Source organism: Trachypithecus francoisi, unplaced genomic scaffold (assembly GCF_009764315.1).
Source record: "Trachypithecus francoisi isolate TF-2019V2 unplaced genomic scaffold, Tfra_2.0 Lachesis_group13, whole genome shotgun sequence".
Taxonomy (NCBI): Eukaryota; Metazoa; Chordata; class Mammalia; order Primates; family Cercopithecidae; genus Trachypithecus; species Trachypithecus francoisi.
The window spans coordinates 10,126,743-10,147,275 of NW_022681458.1; the positions used below are offsets into that span (position 1 = coordinate 10,126,743).

The 20,533-nt window shown below is 40.4% G+C and overlaps 1 protein-coding gene across 4 annotated transcripts in view; it reads right to left on the reverse strand.

Annotated features, from left to right (window-relative positions):
- CAB39 (calcium binding protein 39) overlaps positions 1–20,533 on the reverse strand; it is a 108,910-nt gene that overhangs the window by 15,089 nt on the left and 73,288 nt on the right. For all 4 annotated transcript variants that reach the window (XM_033229889.1, XM_033229890.1, XM_033229891.1 and 1 more), the window contains 3 exons: positions 15,660–15,824; positions 13,070–13,188; positions 7,530–7,698 (listed from right to left, as the gene is read on the reverse strand). In XM_033229889.1, coding sequence (XP_033085780.1) covers positions 7,530–7,698; positions 13,070–13,188; positions 15,660–15,824 — 453 coding nt within the window. The remainder of the gene's footprint in view (positions 1–7,529; positions 7,699–13,069; positions 13,189–15,659; positions 15,825–20,533) is intronic.

Sequence of the window (20,533 nt, forward strand, 5' to 3'; positions counted from 1 at the left end):
TACATACTACCTGGTCACATGGAGCTCTGGGGGACGCATTATCATACTGCTTAATTGTATTGGAAGTATTCAAAATTGTTTACTCAAAGTGGGCTCTGGTAGCCTGCCTGCCTGGGTCCAAAGTCTGACTTCCCCATTTATTGTCTGATTTCAGTCAAAATCTCTAGGCTTCACTTTCCTCATCTGTAAAGTCAGTAATAACACTTCCTTCCTAGGGTTGAGTATTATATGAAATTATCTACATTCTAGTAATTATTATACTGAGTATCTCATTCATATTAACTATTGTATTCCTCCATCCCATATTTTGTACAGTTAAGTGGAAGACCTCAGTTATCTGCATTTAACTTCATCCTGCTATATTCTGGTCTCTCTGACCTTTCTAAGTTTTGGGATCCTCTCTTATCTGCTGTCCTTACCTTCATGGCTAACATCTACACATTTGATAAGTATGCCTTGTCACCCTTTATTTCAGTCACTAATAAAAACGTTCAGCTGGGTGGGGAAAGCACTGTGGAAATTCACTAGAAGTTTCTCTGCAGGGTGACGGCAATTTACTTGCCAGTAGTGTATGGATATAACATACAACTGGTTGTAAATCACTATACTGAAACTCCATCTAGCTCAGCTTTTTTACTGTTTCCATGAAAACAGATTTGTAGAATTATAAAACATCTAGCATATCCTTTATTGTGATGAAGGAGTAATTCTAACAGCTAATGTTTATTGCACAGATGCTGTGTGAAGGCATAACAACTGATGTGGTCATGTTATTACCTGCATCTGAACAGATGAAGAGATTGGAGGTTAAATCAGCAGCAGAGCTGGTGTGAACCCAGGCAGCCACGCCCTTTTACTCCCCCAATCCACCAGTACCTATGAGATCAATATGACTGAACTTCCTCTTAGTGAATCCACGATGGCCGTGGGTACAGTTTCCAAAATGCTCAGAAGCCATCTTTTTTTTTATACTTTAAGTTCTAGGGTACATGTGCACAACTCACAGGTTTGTTACATATGTATACATGTGTCATGTTGGTTTGCTGCACCCATTAACTCATCATTTACATTAGGTATTTCTCCTAATGCCCCACCCCACGACAGGCCTTGGTGTGTGATGTTCCTCGCCCTGTGTCCAAGGGTTCTCATTGTTCAATTTGCACCCGTGAGTGAGACCATGTGGTGTTTGGTTTTCTGTCCTTGCGATAGTTTGCTCAGAATGATGGTTTCAAGCTTTATCCATGTCACTACAAAGGACACGAATGCATCCTTTTTTATGGCTGCATAGTATTCCATGGTGTATATGTGCCACATTTTCTTAATCCAGTCTATCATTGATGGACATTTGGGTTGGTTCCAAGTCTTTGCTATTGTGAATAGTGCCACAATAAACATACGTGTGCATGTATCTTTATAGTAGCATGATTTATAATCCCTTGGGTATATACCAAGGGATTATAACAGTTAATGTTTATTGCACAGACACTGTGCAATAAACATTAATGGGATATAATAAACAGTAATGGGATCACTGGGTCAAATGGTACTTCTATTTCTAGAGCCTTGAGGAATCGCCACACTGTCTTCCACAACGGCTGAACTAGTTTACACTCCCACCAACAGTGTAAAAGTGTTCCTATTTCGCCACATCCTCTTCAGCACCTGTCGTTTCCTGACTTTTTAATGACTGCCTTTCTAACTGGTGTAAGATGGCATCTCACTGTGGTTTTGGTTTGCATTTCTCTGACGACCAGAGATGAGCATTTTTTCATGTGTCTGTTGGCTGCATAAATGTCTTCTTTTGAAAAGTGTCTCTTCATATCATTTGCCCACTTTTTGATGGGATTGTTTGATTTTTTTCTTGTAAATGTGTTTAAGTTCTTTGCAGATTCTGGATATTAGCCTTTTGTCAAATGGATAGATTGCAAACATTTTCTCCCATTCTGTAGGTTGCCTGTTCACTCTGATGGTAGTTTCTTTTCCTGTGTAGCAGCCCTTTACTTTAATTAGATCCTATTTGTCTATTTTGGCTTTTGTTGCCATTGCTTTTGGTGTTTTAGTCATGAAGTCCTTGCCCATGCCTATGTCCTGAATGGTATTGCCTAGGTTGTCTTCTAGGGTTTTTATGGTTTTAGGTCTAACATTTAAGTCTTTTATCCACCTTGAATTAATTTTTGTATGAAGTGTAAGGAAGTGATCCAGTTTCTGCTTTCTACACAAGGGTGGCCAGTTTTCCCAACACCATTTATTAAACAGTGAATCCTTTCCCCCATTTCTTGTTTTTGTCAGGTTTGTCAAAGATCAGATGGTTGTAGGTGTGTGGTATTATTTGAGGCCTCTGCTCTGTTCCATTGGTCTATATCTCTGTTTTGGTATCAGTGCCATGCTGTTTCGGTTACTGCAGCCTTGTAGTATAGTTTGAAGTCAGGTAGCATGATGCCTCCAACTTTGTTCTTTGGGCTTAGAATTGTCTTGGCAATGCAGGCTCTTTTTTGGTTCCATATGAACTTTAAAGTAGTTTTTTCCAATTCTGTGAAGAAAGTCATTGGCAGCTTCATGGGGATGGCAGTGAATCGATAAATTACCTTGGGCAGTATGGCCATTTTCATGATATTGACTTTTCCTATCCATGAGCATGGAATGTTCTTCCCTTTGTGTCCTCTTGTATTTCACTGAGCAGTGGTTTAAGCAGTTCTCCTTAAAGATGTCCTTCACATCCCTTTAAGCTGAATTCTTAGGTATTTTATTCTCTTTGTAGCAATTGTGAATGGGAGTTCCATTGGCTGTTTGTCTGTCACTGGTGTAGAAGAATGCTTGTGATTTCTGCACATTGATTTTGTATCCTGAGACTCTGATGAAGTTGCTTATCAGCTTAAGGAAATTTTGGGCTGTGATGATGGGGTTTTCTAAATATGTCATCTGCAAACAGGGACAATTTGACTTCCTCTTTTCCTAACTGAATATCCTTTCTTTCTTTCTCTTGCCTGATTGCCCTAGCCAGAACTTCCAACACTATGTTGAATAGGAGTGGTGAGAGAGGGCATCCCTGTCTTGTGCCACTTTTCAAAGGAAATGCTTCCAGTTTTTGCCCATTCAGTATGATACTGGCTGTGGGTTTGTCATAAATAGCTCTTATTATTTTGAGATACATTCCATCAATACCTAGTTTATTGAGAGTTTTTAACATGAAAGGCTGTTGAATTTTGTCAAAGGTCTTTTCTGCATCTATTGAGATAATCATGTTTTTTGTCTTTGGTTCTGTTTACGTGATGGATTACGTTTATTGATTTGCGTATGTTGAACCAGCCTTGCATCCCAGGGATGAAGCCAACTCGATCTTGGTGGATAAGCTTTTTGATGTGCTGCTGGATTCAGTTTGCCAGTATTTCATTGAGAATTTTTGTATCAATGTTCATGAGGGATATTGGTCTAAAATTCTCTTTTTTTGTTGTGTCTCTACCAGGCTTTGGTATCAGGTGGCCTCATAAAATGAGTTAGGGAAGATTCCCTCTTTTTCTACTGATAGGACAGTTTCAGCAGGAACGGTATCAGCTCCTCTTTGTACCTCTGGTAAAATTCGGCTGTGAATCCGTCTGGTCCTGAACTTTTTTGGTTGATAGGCTATTAATTATTGCCTCAATTTCAGAGCCTGTTATCGGTCTATTCAGGGATTCAACTTCTTCCCGGTTTAGTCTTGGGAGAGTGTATGTGTCCAGGAATTTATCCATTTCTTCTAGATTTTCTAGTTTATTTGTGTAGAAGTGTTTATAGTATTCTCTGATAGTAGTTTGTATTTCTGTGCGATCAGTGGTGATCTCCCCTTTATCATTTTTTATTGTGTTTGATTCTTCTCTCTTTTCTTCTTTATTAGTCTTGCTAGCGGTCTATCCATTTTGTTGATCTTTTCAAAAAACCAGCTCCTGGATTCACTAATTTTTTGAAGGGTTTTCTGTGTCTCTATCTCCTTCAGTTCTGCTGTGATCTTAGTTATTTCTTGCCTTCTGCTAGCTTTTGAATGTGTTTGCTCTTGCTTCTTTAGTTCTTTTAATTGTGATGTTACAGTGTCAATTTTAGATCTTTCCTGCTTTCTCTTGTGGGCATTTAGTGCTATAAATTTCCCTCTACACACTGCTTTAAATGTGTCCCAGAGATTCTGGTACGTTGTGTCTTTGTTCTCATTGGTTTCAAAGAACATCTTTATTTCTGCCTTCATTTCGTTATTTACCCAGCAGTCATTCAGGAGCAGGTTGTTCAGTTTCCATGTAGTTGTGCGGTTTTGAGTGGCAGAAACCATCTCTTTAGAAATACTTTCTAGAATGTTATACAGGCGCAGTTTGGGGAAGCTACCTTGTTTTATTCTAGAACATTGGAAACATATTTTTGGCTTTCTAATGCCCCTCCCCATCTCCTTAATTCCTCAAAAAAGAAAAAAAAAATTAACAAATATTTGGCCATCTGGTTTACCGAGTATCCATTTATTCAAGCTATGATTTCTGGACATATTTAGAGCATTTTTTTTTTTTTTTAACGGAGTGATCTGTCGCTCAGGGTGGAATGCAGTGGCGTGATCTTGGCTCACTGCAACCTCTGCCTCCCGGGCTCAAGGGATTCTTATGCCTCAGCCTCCTGACTAGCTGAGACTATAGGCACACACCACCACAACTAATTTTTGTATTTTTAGTAGAGATGGGGTTTCATCATGTTGGCCAGGCTGGTTTTGAACTCCTGACCTCAGGTGATCCGCCCACCTCAGCCTCCCAAAGTGCTGGCATTACAGGTGTGAGCCACCGTGCCTGGCCTAGAGCAGTTTTAATTTCCTTTTAAGACTCAGCACCTGTTCCAGAGCTATGGATGAGCCACATGTGTTTGGAAATTTTCGTGTATAGAGCATGTTTTCCGGGAGTGCACTCTTGCCACATTCTCAAAGGAAAGCATGAACCATAGATCTATTCTCCTTTTCCATTATAAAAATATTCTCTGCAAAGAGCAGACTAGCAGCAAGGCAGAAGAGGAGCAGCTCCGCATCCCTCCTTGTCAGCGCCTCTGGTGTACAGCTGTGAGGCTGTTCCTGCTGGTCTTCCTTTCTTCCCTGACTGGAGTTTCTTTCAGGGAGGAGTAGGAAGGTGACTTTCACCTGTCTGCTAGTTTAGCCACCCTGAGATTACAATGGGAGGTCTGTCCTGTCTTTCACGTGTTGTGTTGGCTGTAGACTCTGCTTAATTTTGTTTCTTGGAGAACTCTCTTTTTGGGGGCCTCTCCTCTCAGCTCCTTCCTTTCCATGCAATCAAGAGCACCTGAGATGCACAGTCCAGGCCGGCTCCCCAGTGCTCTCTCTTCCAGAGCTCACCCTTAAGACACTACCTTGTTTTATGAAGCTTCCTCTTTATCAAGTAGGGGTGACCTGCCTGGCTGTCCAGTCTCCCTCTCTGGCCACCATGACCTGAGAGGGCTGCTTTACCCATAGTGATCCCTCACTGCCATTTTCTCCTTGGTAAGAATTATCAAAAGAAGTAGCCCTAACTGAAATGAAATTATCAGCCAGGCCAGACAAGACTCACTGCAAATCCCATTTCCAGCACGTAGTCAGCACATCTCTCTCACCTCTGAGCCACCTTTGCCATCTGTGCCAGAAGCATGTCATTCACATCCTGACAGGGTCAGGCGTCTTGCTGCATTCTCCTCGACCACTGCTGCTCAATCCTCTTCCCTCGCTTTCATGTGCCCAGAGTGCTGCCACCCTCAGGCTCCTGGCTGTCCTTCCACACAGGGGTATCTCTCCTTGACACATGGTGCTGCTACACTGCCCTTCGTGGTGGGTCTGCTGCTTCTGAATGAGGCATAACCTTCCACTGATGCATTATAAGCATGAGTCCTAGCCCACCAACTGTGGTGTCACCTAAGAGATCATATTGACCACTCTATGTTATAATCTCAAATTCATTTTGTTTTGCTTTGTAGAATTACATACAAGTATCTGGGGCCTCACCTGAGGCTTTTGACTCCCTCTTTTAAGAGTTTTGGGAAATAAATTCCTGGGGGCCTCTCACGCTATGACCTGATTCTCATTCAATAAATCCCTGGGGGCCTCTCATACTATGACCTGATTCTCATTCAAGGTAAAACCCTAATGATCAGGTCCCCAGGTTTCATTCTATCTTTAGGGCATTCATTCACTGAGGTGGGACATTATTTCACCCAGAGACCCAAGTGTGTTCTCTTTATTTCAGGGGCTCTTCAAAATCATGAAACTGAACCCTCCAAGAAAGGTGGCCACTTCTCACTGTGATAGTGTTCATGGTTTCTGAGCATGGTTGTCTGCATATCAGTATGCTAAATACTGGTGTGTGTGTGTGTGTATGTATTCTTTGGTGTATATATATATACATATATACACACACACACATATATGTATTTTTTTTGTTGTTGTTTTTGAGATGGAGTTTCACTGTTGTTGCTCAGGCAGGAGTGCAATGGCGTGATTCTTGGCTCACCACAACCTCTGCTTCCCGGTTTCAAGCGATTCTCCTGCCTCAGCCTCCCAAGTAGCTGGGATTATAGACATGCGATACCACGCCCGGCTAATTTTGTATTTTTAGTAGAGATGGGGTTTCTCCATGTTGGTCAGACTGGTCTCGAACTCCTGACCTCAGGTGATCCCCCCACCTCAGCCTCTTAAAGTGCTGGGATTACAGGCATGACCCACTGCGCCTGGCAAGTACTGGTTTATATTAAAATAGCTCTAAATATTTACTCATAAGGTTAGGCAACTTATATAAGGGAATGTAATCTACAAAGGCTTGCTCTCATTGTAAAAGACTCCTGCTTTATTCATAGATTGTAAACAGCACAGAACCTTGTAACTCAAAACAAGAATCTACACGTTGTACAGTGCTATCACATCATGCGTGTATTTAATTTATACAAATATACACCAAGGGAGGAAAGGCAGATGGGGGAGCAGGGAAGATACATTATGATTTGAATAGCGTAGGTGATTCTGTCCACACACTACATTTAATAGACATGATACAGTGTGAGCAGGAGGTGGGAGAGGTGAATCCACTGTTTCCTCGGGCCTATCTACAATGTATCTCTGTCCTGAATGTGCTCCTAATATTTCATGAAGTGTATATTCCAAATTAACAGAAACCTGAACAGAAGCCAACTACTTCATCTGGTGCTTAACCAAAGAAACTGCTACACAATGTTTCAACACAGGAGAAAACCTGGTTGTTACATATGCTGTACACTGTATCATACTTAATTATAATTTAACAGCAAAGTAAAATGTTGACCACACAGGACTTTTGTCTTTTAGATATATTTTAGAATCTAACTTTTCCACCCTTTTAAAGCTGTGACTTTACTGCACATACCTCTATCACACAGATACATATAAAATGTATCTTTCTCTTCCCACTAGAGGGCAGCCACGTGTAGATTTAGGAGGGCAACGAAGGTTTAGAAAAACAGCACACCTGTTAATCTGTCTTTCAAGCATATTTAGAATTCTACAGTTTTTATGTTACCTTGAATGTGGCAAATGCATCTGAAGCTATGTCAAATGTTGACATTTCGACATATCTGAAGAAATCATAAAACTGTTCCGACCACAAAATGATTTTTGCAAGTGGTTCATGTCTGATGCATTCTCTTAACATTATTCCACAATTTAGAGCTATTTCTGGAGATTCATACCTGCAAAAACAAAAAACCAAACAAAAAAACCAAACATGATTGCTCTTTCAAAACTCCAACACTGAACAGTTCAAACTTTTAGGGCAGAAAGTTTTCAGACATGTATCCTAACTAAATGAGCATCGCAGATTACAGAAGGTGTTTCTGTAGAGCATGTGCTCGGGTAAACTAACTCCAGAGTGCAAACACACACTAGTTGGTGATGACCACCTTCAACCAAAGAAAAACAGCCATACGAGTGACTGTGTGACTCAAGGTTCATTATTTAAGCTGAAAGATTTCAAGAGAAGTATTTCGGGTCATACCATAACTCTACACAGGGGTTAGCTTTTACAGATGGTGCTCTTGACATTCGGAAAAACCAAAAGCTAAATCAAAACACAGAAGACAAAGTATTTCCCCAAATTCAGAGTCTCTAAATAGGTCTAGAAATATATAGAATTTCTACCTTGTTGTTTTAATTCAATACTCAAGATAGTACTTATAGACTCTCAGCTACATGTAAACACTATCAAGCTGATAAGCCTCCTCCTGAGGACTTCACAAAGTGTCTCCTTCAGAGAGCCCAGGGGCAAAGGAGCAGGTGGCTCCCCCTTGTCAGCTCTCCGCACAGAGCCTTCCCTATGCTCATCCCCATGTCTCTGGCTTTTCCTTCCCTGCCATTAGAGACACCTCTCAGCCAAGCAAGAGGCATTTCCCCTTCGGATGTGCACAAGCCCTCTGACTGGCCTCTTCCGCCCCCTCAAACACATCGTTCTCTTCTACTTCCTCTCAAGCTGCATGCACTGGCTTTCTTTCCACCTCACATTCTCCTCTAGTTTCTTGTAGTCATATTCCATTTCCCAACACACTAGCGAAATAAATAACGGGCCAGCAAAGATTCCCTCTTGGTTAAATACAGTCTTCTACTCAAGTGTCCTGACAGGCTGTAAAAAACCAAACCAAAATAAAACATTTCACGGTTCTCTCCTTTCTATCTCTCTGACTGTTCCTATTTCTTGCCTGGCTGAGGCCTTTACCTGTAGCCTACAACCTGCTAATGAAAGCCCATACAATCTCATGGCTCCCACTACGACTACTAACCCCACCTCCATGTCTACTCCTGAATTAGGCACTTCCTGTTGCCTCTGGACAACTTCCGTAAAAGGGCTACCATAAACTCAATGTATCTCAAATCAAATCTCATCCCCCTCCATAAAATCACCCCCATCCCGCCTGCTTCCTCATTTCTGTAATTTGGCATCATTATTTTGTTTCAGTCACCCAGTTCTAAACCAGGTTTAACAGAAATTTCCATGTTCTGTATCTGTGCTGTTTCATTATGGAGAGATTGGCCATATACAGCTACTGACCACCTGAAATTTGTGTAGTGTGACTGTGGGGTTGAATCGTAAATATTATTTAATTTCAATTAATTACATGTGGTTAGTAGCTACCATATTGGACAGCCCAGTTCTAAACCTTTCCTTCTTTACTCCAAATCTTCCACTTTCAACATTAGGCTTTGAAAGCCTTCAAAGGCTTTAAAAACTATTTCTCTGATTATCTTAGTTTCATTTCCTTTTATCCATTCCCACTGCTACATTAATTCATACTCAGACAATTGCAAATACTTCCTAGCCAGCATCTTTCTTCAAGCTCTGTCATAATAAATCTACCCAACACACAAGTGTATCAACAGCATTTCCAGCTTGGGAGCTTAAAATTATTTCTTCTAGCTAATCAAATAAACACAAACTTCTGGACTTAGCTGTCCAGTCTTCCCCTCATTAGATCTCCTGTTATATCACAATGTCACCTCCCACCCTGCCATACAACTTTCAAATTCTCTCCTTACTGCTGCCAATCATGTTATGTTCATTCCTGCCCCTATAACCTTTGTTCCCAGTCATATGCCATCAGGATGCCTTCTCTCTCTTTTCTGCCTATGTAAATTCTAAACTACTAGGAACTCCCATCTTAAGTCCTATCCTTTTATCAGTCCTTGCCTTATTAACTCAAACCACATTTTATCCTCTGAAATCCTGCAGTACTCATTTGTTATCTAGTAGTGGTGTCCTCTTACACATCACAGATCCTCAACAAGATAAAACCACACTCCTTGGCATCAGTGGAGGCATGCAGCTAGAATGCTGACCGGCTCTTACTTGATGGAAATATCTGCTCACAAAATGGCTGATCATACAATTCATCTTTGCTGAACTTCAGTAGGCAGGAAGGACAAGGGTAAGACAGTTTGGTACAACAAGTTGAGCAGGTTTTGATGGAGGCTTGTCAAGCTTGTCTAAATGATTAAACCATAAACAAGTACAAGGCAAACAGTTATGCCGCATAACCTGTGAGCACTAGAGTGAACAGCATATTAACATGTAAATTGCCAGTAAAAAAAATCGCCTCCAAATGTAGTCTAACACCAGCAATAAGACTTCAAATGCATGCTAATATTAGCAACATGGCCCCCCAAATAAACATCTACCATAGAAGTACTTACAGCCTAAGAAGATAATCACACTGTATGGAAGCAGTTTAAATTAATCAACAAAGGTACAAAAATCTTAAAATGCAGTTCACAGTGTTCCTTGAAGAAATGGCTGTTTCCAGGTCTGGCAGGACTTGTACAAAAACGAGCAAGATGGTCATCCTACGCCAGAAAGCAAGGAAGCTATCACAGACTGATGGGGTCTTGCCAAAAGAACACAGAAGCCAACTTGAAGGAGTTCCCAAGGGCCAAAGATGGGGCAATTTGGACACAAGAAAGTAATGACTGGAATCGATTGAGACATATCAAATGTAATTTTTAAAAAGACAAAAACTTGAGTGTATAATGATCCTTAAAACAACTCAATACTTATCTAAGGAAGTGGCCAGGTCACTAACTGATTATACTAAAAAATAATACCTGATTATACTAAAAAATGAGACTATTTTGGGATAACTAAGTCATCAAGGAGGAAGGGTTCTTCTTTATAAAAACAATTTAATTATATGAAGAAGAAGTAACAGAATCAGGAAACTGCCATTCTGAATCTAGGCGATGATTCTCAATGGAAACTAAAACCAGGAGGCGAAAGGTCAATGAGAATTCTGTAATGGACAGATTACAGACTGAGAACACCTGCATCCACTGGTCAATCCCAACATCACCAGAAGTGGGATAACCAGTGCCACCCAATATGAAGCACATAGCACCATCCATGAACTTCCGTCCCCCTCAAAGTTAATCTGAATCTAATCTAAAAAAAGCCAGATCTAACTATCTACCACTTAAATCAATAGTGGATAGTGGAACATGTTACAGAAGCAACAGGAATGCCAAGTCTAAAATACATGATTTTTCTACAAAACCAACAATCCAGACTTCAACAAAGAAATGGCATAATATTAACTACTACAGATTAAAAGAGAGCTCAGAGTTAACATTAACCAAATTCAGTTTGTGGACCTTGTTTGGAACTTTTTTTTTTTTTTGGAGACCAAGTCTTGCTCTGTCACCCAGGCTAAAGCGCAGTGGTGCAATCTCGGCTCACCGCAACCTCCACCTCCTGGGTTCAAGCTATTCTTGTGCCTCAGCCTCCCCAGTAGCTGGGATTACAGGTGTGCGCCACCACACCAGGCTAATTTTTGTATTTTTAGTAGAGGTGAGGTTTCACCATGTTGCTCAGGCTGGTCTCAAATTCTTGGACTCAAGTGATCCACCTGCCTTGGCCTCCCAAATGCTGATATTACAGGCGTGAGCCACCATGTTTGGCCTGCAAGTAATATGAAATAAACTAACTGTAAAATGCCATTTTTGTGAAAATTGAGGAAATCTCCAAATCGGGCATTAGACATTAGGTTGGCAAATGGTATCGTAACTGTGTTATACTGTGTTTTGTACTGTGTACTAGGGATGCATACTGAGGTGATGTCATGTGTCAGAGGAAAAAGGGGGCAAGGACTACAGGAACAAGAATGACAGAACTTTCATAACTGTTGAAGCTGGGTTTAGGGTAGGAACTGGTAAGTGCTGTATGTACATTTTTCACAACAAAGGAGGTGGACAGGGGCTTCTGGTAGATCCACCAGTTGCATTCTCCATGGTACTTCCTGGCTGGAAGTGTCTGCTCTGGCCAGCACAGGTGAGAGCTCTAAACTATAAATTGTATCTCAAAAGTCTTTCTTTACAGGCCATTTAACAATATTCATATCATGCCTCTGATTACTCTGAAATGAAAAATGTCAGCAGAGTTAACTAATGTATTGATTTTAATAATCCTTGGTTTCTATGGAAAAGGAAATACGGGCTTTAAAAACACACAAAGGCACCTAAAGGCTGCTCTAAGATCACCAAAATTTCACACTACTCACTGCAGTTTATACATACAACTCTGAATTGATACAACAAAAAATCAGATGCCAAAAGTTCTGTATCCCAAAATCTGAAGAAGTAACACAGATGGTTAGAAATAGAAAGAGGGAAACAGAATGCTGGCGTGCAACACAGGCACTGACTCACACTTTGTCTAAACAAGTTTGAACTTGGGGGAAGTGTTAAACCGCAGAGATGTGAATCAGACTGAGGCAAGCTATAAAGCCAGGAGGAGTAGAGCAAGCTGATTCACACCGACAGCCATGCCAGGAACATGCCTGCTCACTAACTTAATAGAACAGACCACCACCAAAGCTGGACAAACAGATGCACACCATACCCGGGGCTGGCACACAACTCTCGTGTGAAACAGCAGGACATTACCTTGCCAGTCAATGAGGCTCAGGGAGGAGGGAGAAGGGCATTTGGTTCTATGGTTCGGTTTTTAGGCTTTTTTTTTTTTTTGCTTTTAAACTGACAAGACTACCCCCAAACATTAATGTCTGCTTAGACCAGTAGTAATTTCAGGAAGATGCGCTGTGAAATACCAAATTATATGGATTAGTAAGTGGACACAGAGAGGTAAAAATCAAAGGGCACTACTTCATAAACATGTACTTTGCTGACTCAAAAAAGTAAAGCTGTAGATAATCCATGCTCCATTTAAGAGGCAGTTTTTACTGCCTTATGGCGTGCATATTATCTCGCCGTAAATCCAACTTTTTTAAGTCCTAGAGAACAGAAATAAGACCACAGAGAATTACTATTTTTTCCTTCAGTCATGCTGGATTTGTGAATTTAAAGGCTCAGAATTCACCTAATTTTAAACTCCCACCTGTAGGGCATTTTCAAATTCAATTTCGCTCACAAGTTGAATTTCGAGGGAGAGGTGTTCAAAATCTATGAAAAAATAATCTTAACTACAGAGAAAATGCCTCCCACATTCAGCATTCTGTTTTTTTCCCAAGGCAACCTTTCCTTTATGTTCAACTGAGAATACAAATTTTATTACATTGTACATACCCTTTCAATAACATGAACAAAATATTCTGTTGGGTGCAGATGTATTCAACAGTAGGAGTTCTTGTACCAATTTGTCTTCTGAGAATATTGTTGAAAATTTGAGCCACGTCTTTTTTGCCCTATTAGGAATACAATCATTAACATATTTTCCTGACTAAACATCAAAATGCCCATTCACCCTCCCAAATGAACTCGAATAAGGCCATTGTACTTATTGTTACGACTGAGTATCTGACTTTAACACATTCATAGACATTAAATTATCTCTTCATTTGTAATTCTATATTCTAAGTTTACTAGTGTACTATTTTTAACATGAACGATGTGTTGACAAAAACAACAATGGGTTGACTATATTCCACATATAATTTCAGTGATTTCTGAGTCTCAGGATCATGCTGACTCTGATATGAGAAACAAAACCCTGCAATATGTTAACAATCTAAGGGATCTGAATTCCACCCAAATGGAACAAGCAGCTTCAAATAAGATGCTTACATTGGGAACACTATATGTGCTTTCCTTTTATAGTGATGGAAGGAGAGGAAAATATACTCTGCCGCCATATTAAAAATGGAAGAATTCTGTATGAAACTGGGCTTTAATGGAAAGTAGACCTATCTTCCAATTAAATGAGGCCTATTTAGGGAAGACTTTATATAGATTAATAATGAAGGTACTAAGAATCACATGATACAGTAGTTCAGAGATCAGAACTTCATTACACTACTGTACAAAACAGACGGATCCTTCCACTGAATCTTACAATCAGAAAGCTGCACAAGAAATCAACAAATGGAGAACTGGACTCCAAGTAGCATTTGGAGTCACTTGTTATAAGGCTAACAAGCCCATAGGAGAGTGAGTGAAATGCTGGCTTTCCAGGATACACCTAAAGCACAAACAGAGAGAATCCTGGGCCCCGCACTAGCTCAGGAGCAGTAAAGGCAACCTCTAAGAACCAGCCTTTCTTTAAGAACCAGCCATAAGGGCACAATTTTCTTTTAAGCTGATGTCTTTAAAGTTCCACATAAATATTAAATTCAGTGTCCAGGTCAGGTGGAGGCCGACAAAGGAGAAGGAACCTAGATGTTCCACTACATTGCCAACTTTGCAGAGGCAATAAAAATTGTTACTGTTGGAATTTGATACATTATTAAAAACAGATGAAATCAGCTATAAAATGGAAACATTGCAGTTCTATCTGCTCTACAGTAGGACAGAAATAAAATTTTACTTTATTATCAGTATTATACTCAACTCATGAACCATACCCTCTCATCCTTTTCCAAAATTTAATCTGACTATATGTCTGTCATTTTCTCCTCTGCAACATGTACCTGTCTTTCAAGCACCTGTACAGACATCCACTCATTCAGGCTGACAACCACTGGGGCTTAAAACAAAGCACACTGATGACAAAGAGCCACGGCGCCTCATTAGCTTCATTACCATATATGCATCGCGACTGTTCAGATGGTCTCCAGGATCATTATTCTCACTGTTAAATTCACTAAATATTTAACATAGCATGATCCAACTGTATTAACTTGGGCAACAATGTCAAATGCCTACCAGGGCTGGGCAGGAGATGCAAATGGGCCTGAGACAGGAGAAGCAAACCCAGGTGTGGATGCCCTGTGATGTTAACTGTGCTCTAGCTGAAGGGTCAAGTAAGACTATATACCCAATATTGCTAGAATCAAAATTTTCAAGACAAGCCAGAAATTCAGACTGTTTATAAATGTCCTGTCACTTAAATGTTATACTAATTTAAAATTTAAAAGCAGTGCTAAGCAAACAAAACACATATGGTCTCTGGCCGTAATGAATTAACAGGTAACAAAGAGACATAACTGGATGGTTCTCTAAGATTGTATTTTCCCGCCGGGCGCGGTGGCTCAAGCCTGTAATCCCAGCACTTTGGGAGGCCGAGACGGGCGGATCACGAGGTCAGGAGATCGAGACCATCCTGGCTAACACAGTGAAACCCCGTCTCTACTAAAAATACAAAAAACTAGCCGGGCGAGGTGGCGGGCGCCTGTAGTCCCAGCTACTCGGGAGGCTGAGGCAGGAGAATGGCGTGAACCCGGGAGGCGGAGCTTGCAGTGAGCTGAGATCCGGCCACTGCACTCCAGCCCGGGCGACAGAGTGAGACTCCGCCTCAAAAAAAAAAAAAAAAAAAAAAAGATTGTATTTTCCTCTGAAATTCTAACATTCTATAGTTGTCTTTAGATTGTTTATTCTTTGAAAGTCAAGGGCCAGTGAATTATTAGAGCACTACAGTGCTACAGTGCTCTAATGAGCAGCTGTTTTTTAAAACAACCTAAATGAAAGGGCATAATGAGCATCTAAGAACTACATGTTCAATGTGATGAAACACGGAAGAATCCTGTCCCAAGCCTGAAACACCCCTAGCTTCCTGCCTTTGCTCTGCTAATCAGGTAGGCAGCCCAGGCATGTTGACAGAGATCAGTAACCCTGAGCCAAGAGCCCAAGAATAATCTTACAATGTTCCAAAAGAGAGAACGTACGGAAAAGAATTATGTGCAGGGTACTGTTTTTTAAAAATAAGAAATTGATTTCTTACCTCAAAGTCAATGAGCTGTAAATCAGCTACCAGGGTGCTAAGGAGCCCACTATTATAGAGTTCTTGAGCAAGTTGAGCTACTGCTTCTGTCTGGGGCTCTTTTTCGTTTGTGCCATACAGAATTTCTTTCATGGCAACCAGATTTTTGGAAACTTCTTCTGTAGCCTAATTTTAGAGAGAGGAGTTGGGGAAGAGGAGAAAAAACAATTCATTTTAACAAACATATAACATCAAAATTGTCAAATCACCTCTCTATATTACAGACCCATGGACCTATGAACAAGAAGCAAAGTGGGCAAGCTCCATCCTCACCCTCAGGAGCTGGGCGTTACGTGTGCGTGCACATGGGAACCAACAGGCACACTCCACAGGAGCCAGCATGTGCACAACAGACACCCACACACTGAAAACCATGTTTATGTATGGCAGAAACAAAACAGGGAAGAGGTTCACTTCCTCAAGTGGGAGGGAAACATCACCAAAGAGGCAACTGGGCTGATCCCCAAGAATGAAGAGATTCTGTCAAGCAAGTATGGAGAATAAGGAATGGCATGAGCTAGGGATGAGGGAGAAGGCAAAGTACAAGTCCTATCACAGAAAAGGTGTGAAGGAAATAAGGGAGAGAGCAGAAAACGGCTGAGTGCAAAGCTCAGGTGTTAGTGATAGATTAAAAAGTCACTAAAGAGCTTCTACTTCTGCTCAAGAGAGAGGAGGGCCAGATTTACCTTTTCCCATGAAAAAGACTAATAAAAACAACTTTTTTTCTTTTTTAGAGACAGGGTCTCGTGCTGTCACCCAGGCCTGGAGTGCAGTGGTGTGATCACAGCTCACTGCAGTCTCAACTTCCTGGATTTACGCAATCCTCCTGCCTTAGCCTCCTGAGTAACTGCGACCACAGGTGTGTGCCACCATGCCAGGCCAATTTTTGTATTTTTAGTAGAGATGGGGTTTTGCCATCTTGCTCAGGCTGGTCTCAAACTCCTGGGCTCAAGTGATCTGCCCAACTTGTGCTGGGATTACAGGTGTGAGCCACCATGCCTGGCCAAAACAATGACTTTTAAACACTGGACTTCAGGCAGTACAGGACAGTGATCCCTGAAAGAAGGAAAACAAATGAGGGGAACTTCATAATTACCCTACCTTTTTGCTAGGCCACAGCACACGGAGGGGGAAGCCAGCCAGAAGAGGTGGTGGTCTCCATGGGCAGAGCTGGCAACCCAGGGAGGCCAAGAAGACCAGAGTTTACAGGGCCGAGAGGAGAGAGCTGCCCAGACAGAGCATCGCAGAGCCCTGCAGAGCCCACTCCTGTCTTCAACCGAGTACTGATAACCACATGTGGGTAAGGAAAGTAGCCAAGGCTAGGAACCAGAACCTTGGAGCTCACATGGGGCTGGAAATAGCTTTTGTTTCCTACCAGCCTAATGGAAAACCTCATATTCACTAGTCATCAAGCAAAGTACTCAGGGGATTTTGCCTCAGTAGGCATACAAAATTAATCCTAGGCCAAACTCTGATCTGGTCCTGCCCAACAAAGCTTAACAGAAATCCTGGAAAGGACCAAAATCGGAAAACATGACTAATAATAACTAATCAACAGAAACAGCTGTGGAAATGGCACAGACGGCAGAATTACTCAACAAGGACATTAAAATAGTTACTATAACTGTATTCAATATATTTAAGAAAAATGTACCATGGTAAGTAGAGGAATGAAAGGCATAAAAAACACCTGAATGAAACACTTAGAAATAAAACTACAAGGTCTAAGACAAAAATTATACCAGATGGGATTAACAGCAGATTAGACAGTAGATAATAGGTTAGTAAACACAAAGAGAGAGCCTAAAATCTATCTAAAATGAAACTTAGGGGAAAAAAGGGACATCTCATTAGTGAGCTAGGGGATAACTTTAAGCAATCTTACAGACATGTAACTGCAGCCCTCAAAGGAGGTGGAAGGGCAGATAAAATATTTGAAAACATAATGGATGAATGTTTTCCAAATTTAATGAAAACTGAATTCCACAGAGCCAAAACATTAAAAAATCCCAAGCATGAGAAACAGGAAGACAATACCAAGGCATAGAATAATCAAACTGCTTAAATTCAGTGCTAAAGAAAGAATCTTAAAAGTAGCCAGAGGGAAAAAGTATTACGGACAAAGAATCAAAGAATGACAACAGACTTCTTGACAGGAATGATGCACGTCAAAACATAGTGGAGGAACACTGTTAAAATACTGAAAAACACAACCAAATTGTCACCCTAAAATTTTATGCCCCAGCAAAAATATCTTTCAAAAACAAAGGTAGAATAAAGAGTTTTTGAGACACAGAAAACTAGAAATATTTCATCACCAGAGACTTGTACTTTGTGAAATATTTAAGGAAGTTCTACTGGCTGAAGAAAAATGGTTCTTCACAAAAGAATGAAAAGCAATGAAGATAGTAATGTGAGTAAATATTAAACAAAAAATTCCCTTTTATTTAAAAGAGAATTAGCTTTTTTTCTTTTTGAATTGGAGTCTTGCTCTGTCACCCAGGCTGGAGTACAGTGGCGCAATCTCACCTCATTGCAACCTCCGCCTCTCAGGTTCAGCCAATTGTCCTGCCTTAGCCTCCTGAGTAGCTGGGACTACAGGCACATGCCACCATGCCCAGCTAATTTTTGTATTTTTAGTAGAGATGGGGTATCACCACGTTGGCCAGGATGGTCTCAATCTCATGCCCTTGTGATCCACCTGACTTGGCCTCCCAAAGTGCTGGGATTACAGGCGAGAGTCACCGCATCCAGCGAGAACTGGCTCTTTAAAGCAAAAATAACAATGTATCTGGGGTTATGTATATGCAGAACAAAAATGGCAACAATAGCTCAAAGAGGTGTAATGGAGGTATATAGGTATACTGTTGTCAGGTTCTTATAACAACTGAGGCAGTATATTTCCTGAAGATAGACTATAGTAAGTTAAAGGTATATACTATAAGCCCTAAAGCACCAGCTAAAAAAAAAAAAAAAACCCAAAAACAAAATAAAAGATTTATGGTTAATAAACCTACAAAGGAGACCCAAGTAGAGTATTAAAGAGACATAACATAAAGGCTATAAAAACTTATATAAACTGAAGCATTTATGATCAGAAATATACTTCAAGGAGATTACTTTGCACAGATTCACAAAATCTCAGCGTTCAACAGTACTTAGAGGATCATATAGCCTCATGGTACTCAGTTATGTAACCTTCTAACCTTCCTACCAAATCACATGACAAATACTTCCAGTGTCCAGTAATGCAGGATTAGCAGAATTCAGAATCAGATATCTGTTAGACAAATCTATGAGACAAACATTGCTTCATTACACTGTCTGCTGGCCTTGGGTTTATACTGCAGATCAGGCAATATTTTAACTTCTCTTCCACATAAATCTCTTGAGGGCAGCCTGCCTAGGTTCCCTAAATTGTCATCTTCTCCAGAAAACCTCCCCTCAGGTTCTTTGATTAACCTCCTAAGAAAGGCAGAGCTAACATTCAGCCCTATCCAGAACGGTACAATGCAGAAGACACCAGACCACTACTCCTCCATTACAAATGTTAGTGCAGCCCAAGGCTACTTTTTAAGAATTTTTGCAATTATATTGTATAATTGACTCAGAGAGAGCTTACAGTGAACAAAACGTCTTTGGTTTTCACAGGTACTGCTTGATAAAGACAGGTCTTTCCAAATGTTATTCTTAAACTGGGGTGAATTACACTGCAATGAAGACTTTAACTTTTCTATTTAATTTAATCTCATCAGCCCATCATTCAAGATTATGGCTGTAACTCTGGATTCTGATGGACATCCAATGTATTAGCTACCCGCTCTCACACTTGTATCATTTGAAAATCTCATATGTATGTCTCCCATGACCTGCCTCAATCATTGACCAAAATGCTGGAAAGGAATGATGCATGAATAGAGCCCATCGTGTCTCTGAATCATCATGCTCCTTTCAGTAATGATCTACTACAGATCTTGGGGCAGGGTTGCTCAGTCATGTATATATGCAACTATTTCCAAGTTACATTCAAAAGGTTTTTTCTGTCAAATACCTTGATAAAATTAAATTATACTATTTCTTCCCTATTTCCTGACCATAAGAAAATGAAGTTATTTGGTCTGACCTTTTTACTATGCCTACACTAATACCTACTGACTACGACATTCTTTTCTAAATGCTTGTAAGTCATCCTCCTAACAATCCCATTATGAAACCATACTCAGTATCAATGCTAAGCCGAGTCTACCTTTTCCAGCCTGCTGTTACTACTTCACTCTCGGGAATGCCTTGGAAATCTCAAATTCAGTAACCCAGAATGTAATTTTTCCGGGCCAAGAGAAAAATCATTTAGCAATAGTAGGTGTTCTCTTACAGTCTATCTGCATGCATTGCGTTTTCCACTCCATTTTATTATCTCTATTCTTCAGATAATTCTCTTTGACAGGAAGAATCTGATACCTAATAGGTTTTGTGAATGCATTATCTATTGATTCTACGCCAGTGACCCTAAGTAGGAGGCCTCAGCCTCCTTTGCTTCTCTGGTTAGATCAAAGTTTTAAAGCTCTTAACAATTCTTCATGTACCTCAGTTTATACTTTTCTTTGAAATCATTGTATGATTTTTAAATATGAATTCAGACCATATTCTATTCTGACAGCAAAAGATGAATAAGAAAGAAGGGAGGTGAATAACTAAAGGGTACAGGTTTGTGAGGTGACAAAATGACCTAAAATTGACTTGTGGTTATGGTTACACATACTTGTGAATAAACGAAAAACCAGTGAATTGTACCCTTCAAATGGGTGAACTATATGGCATGTAAGTTATATCTCAAT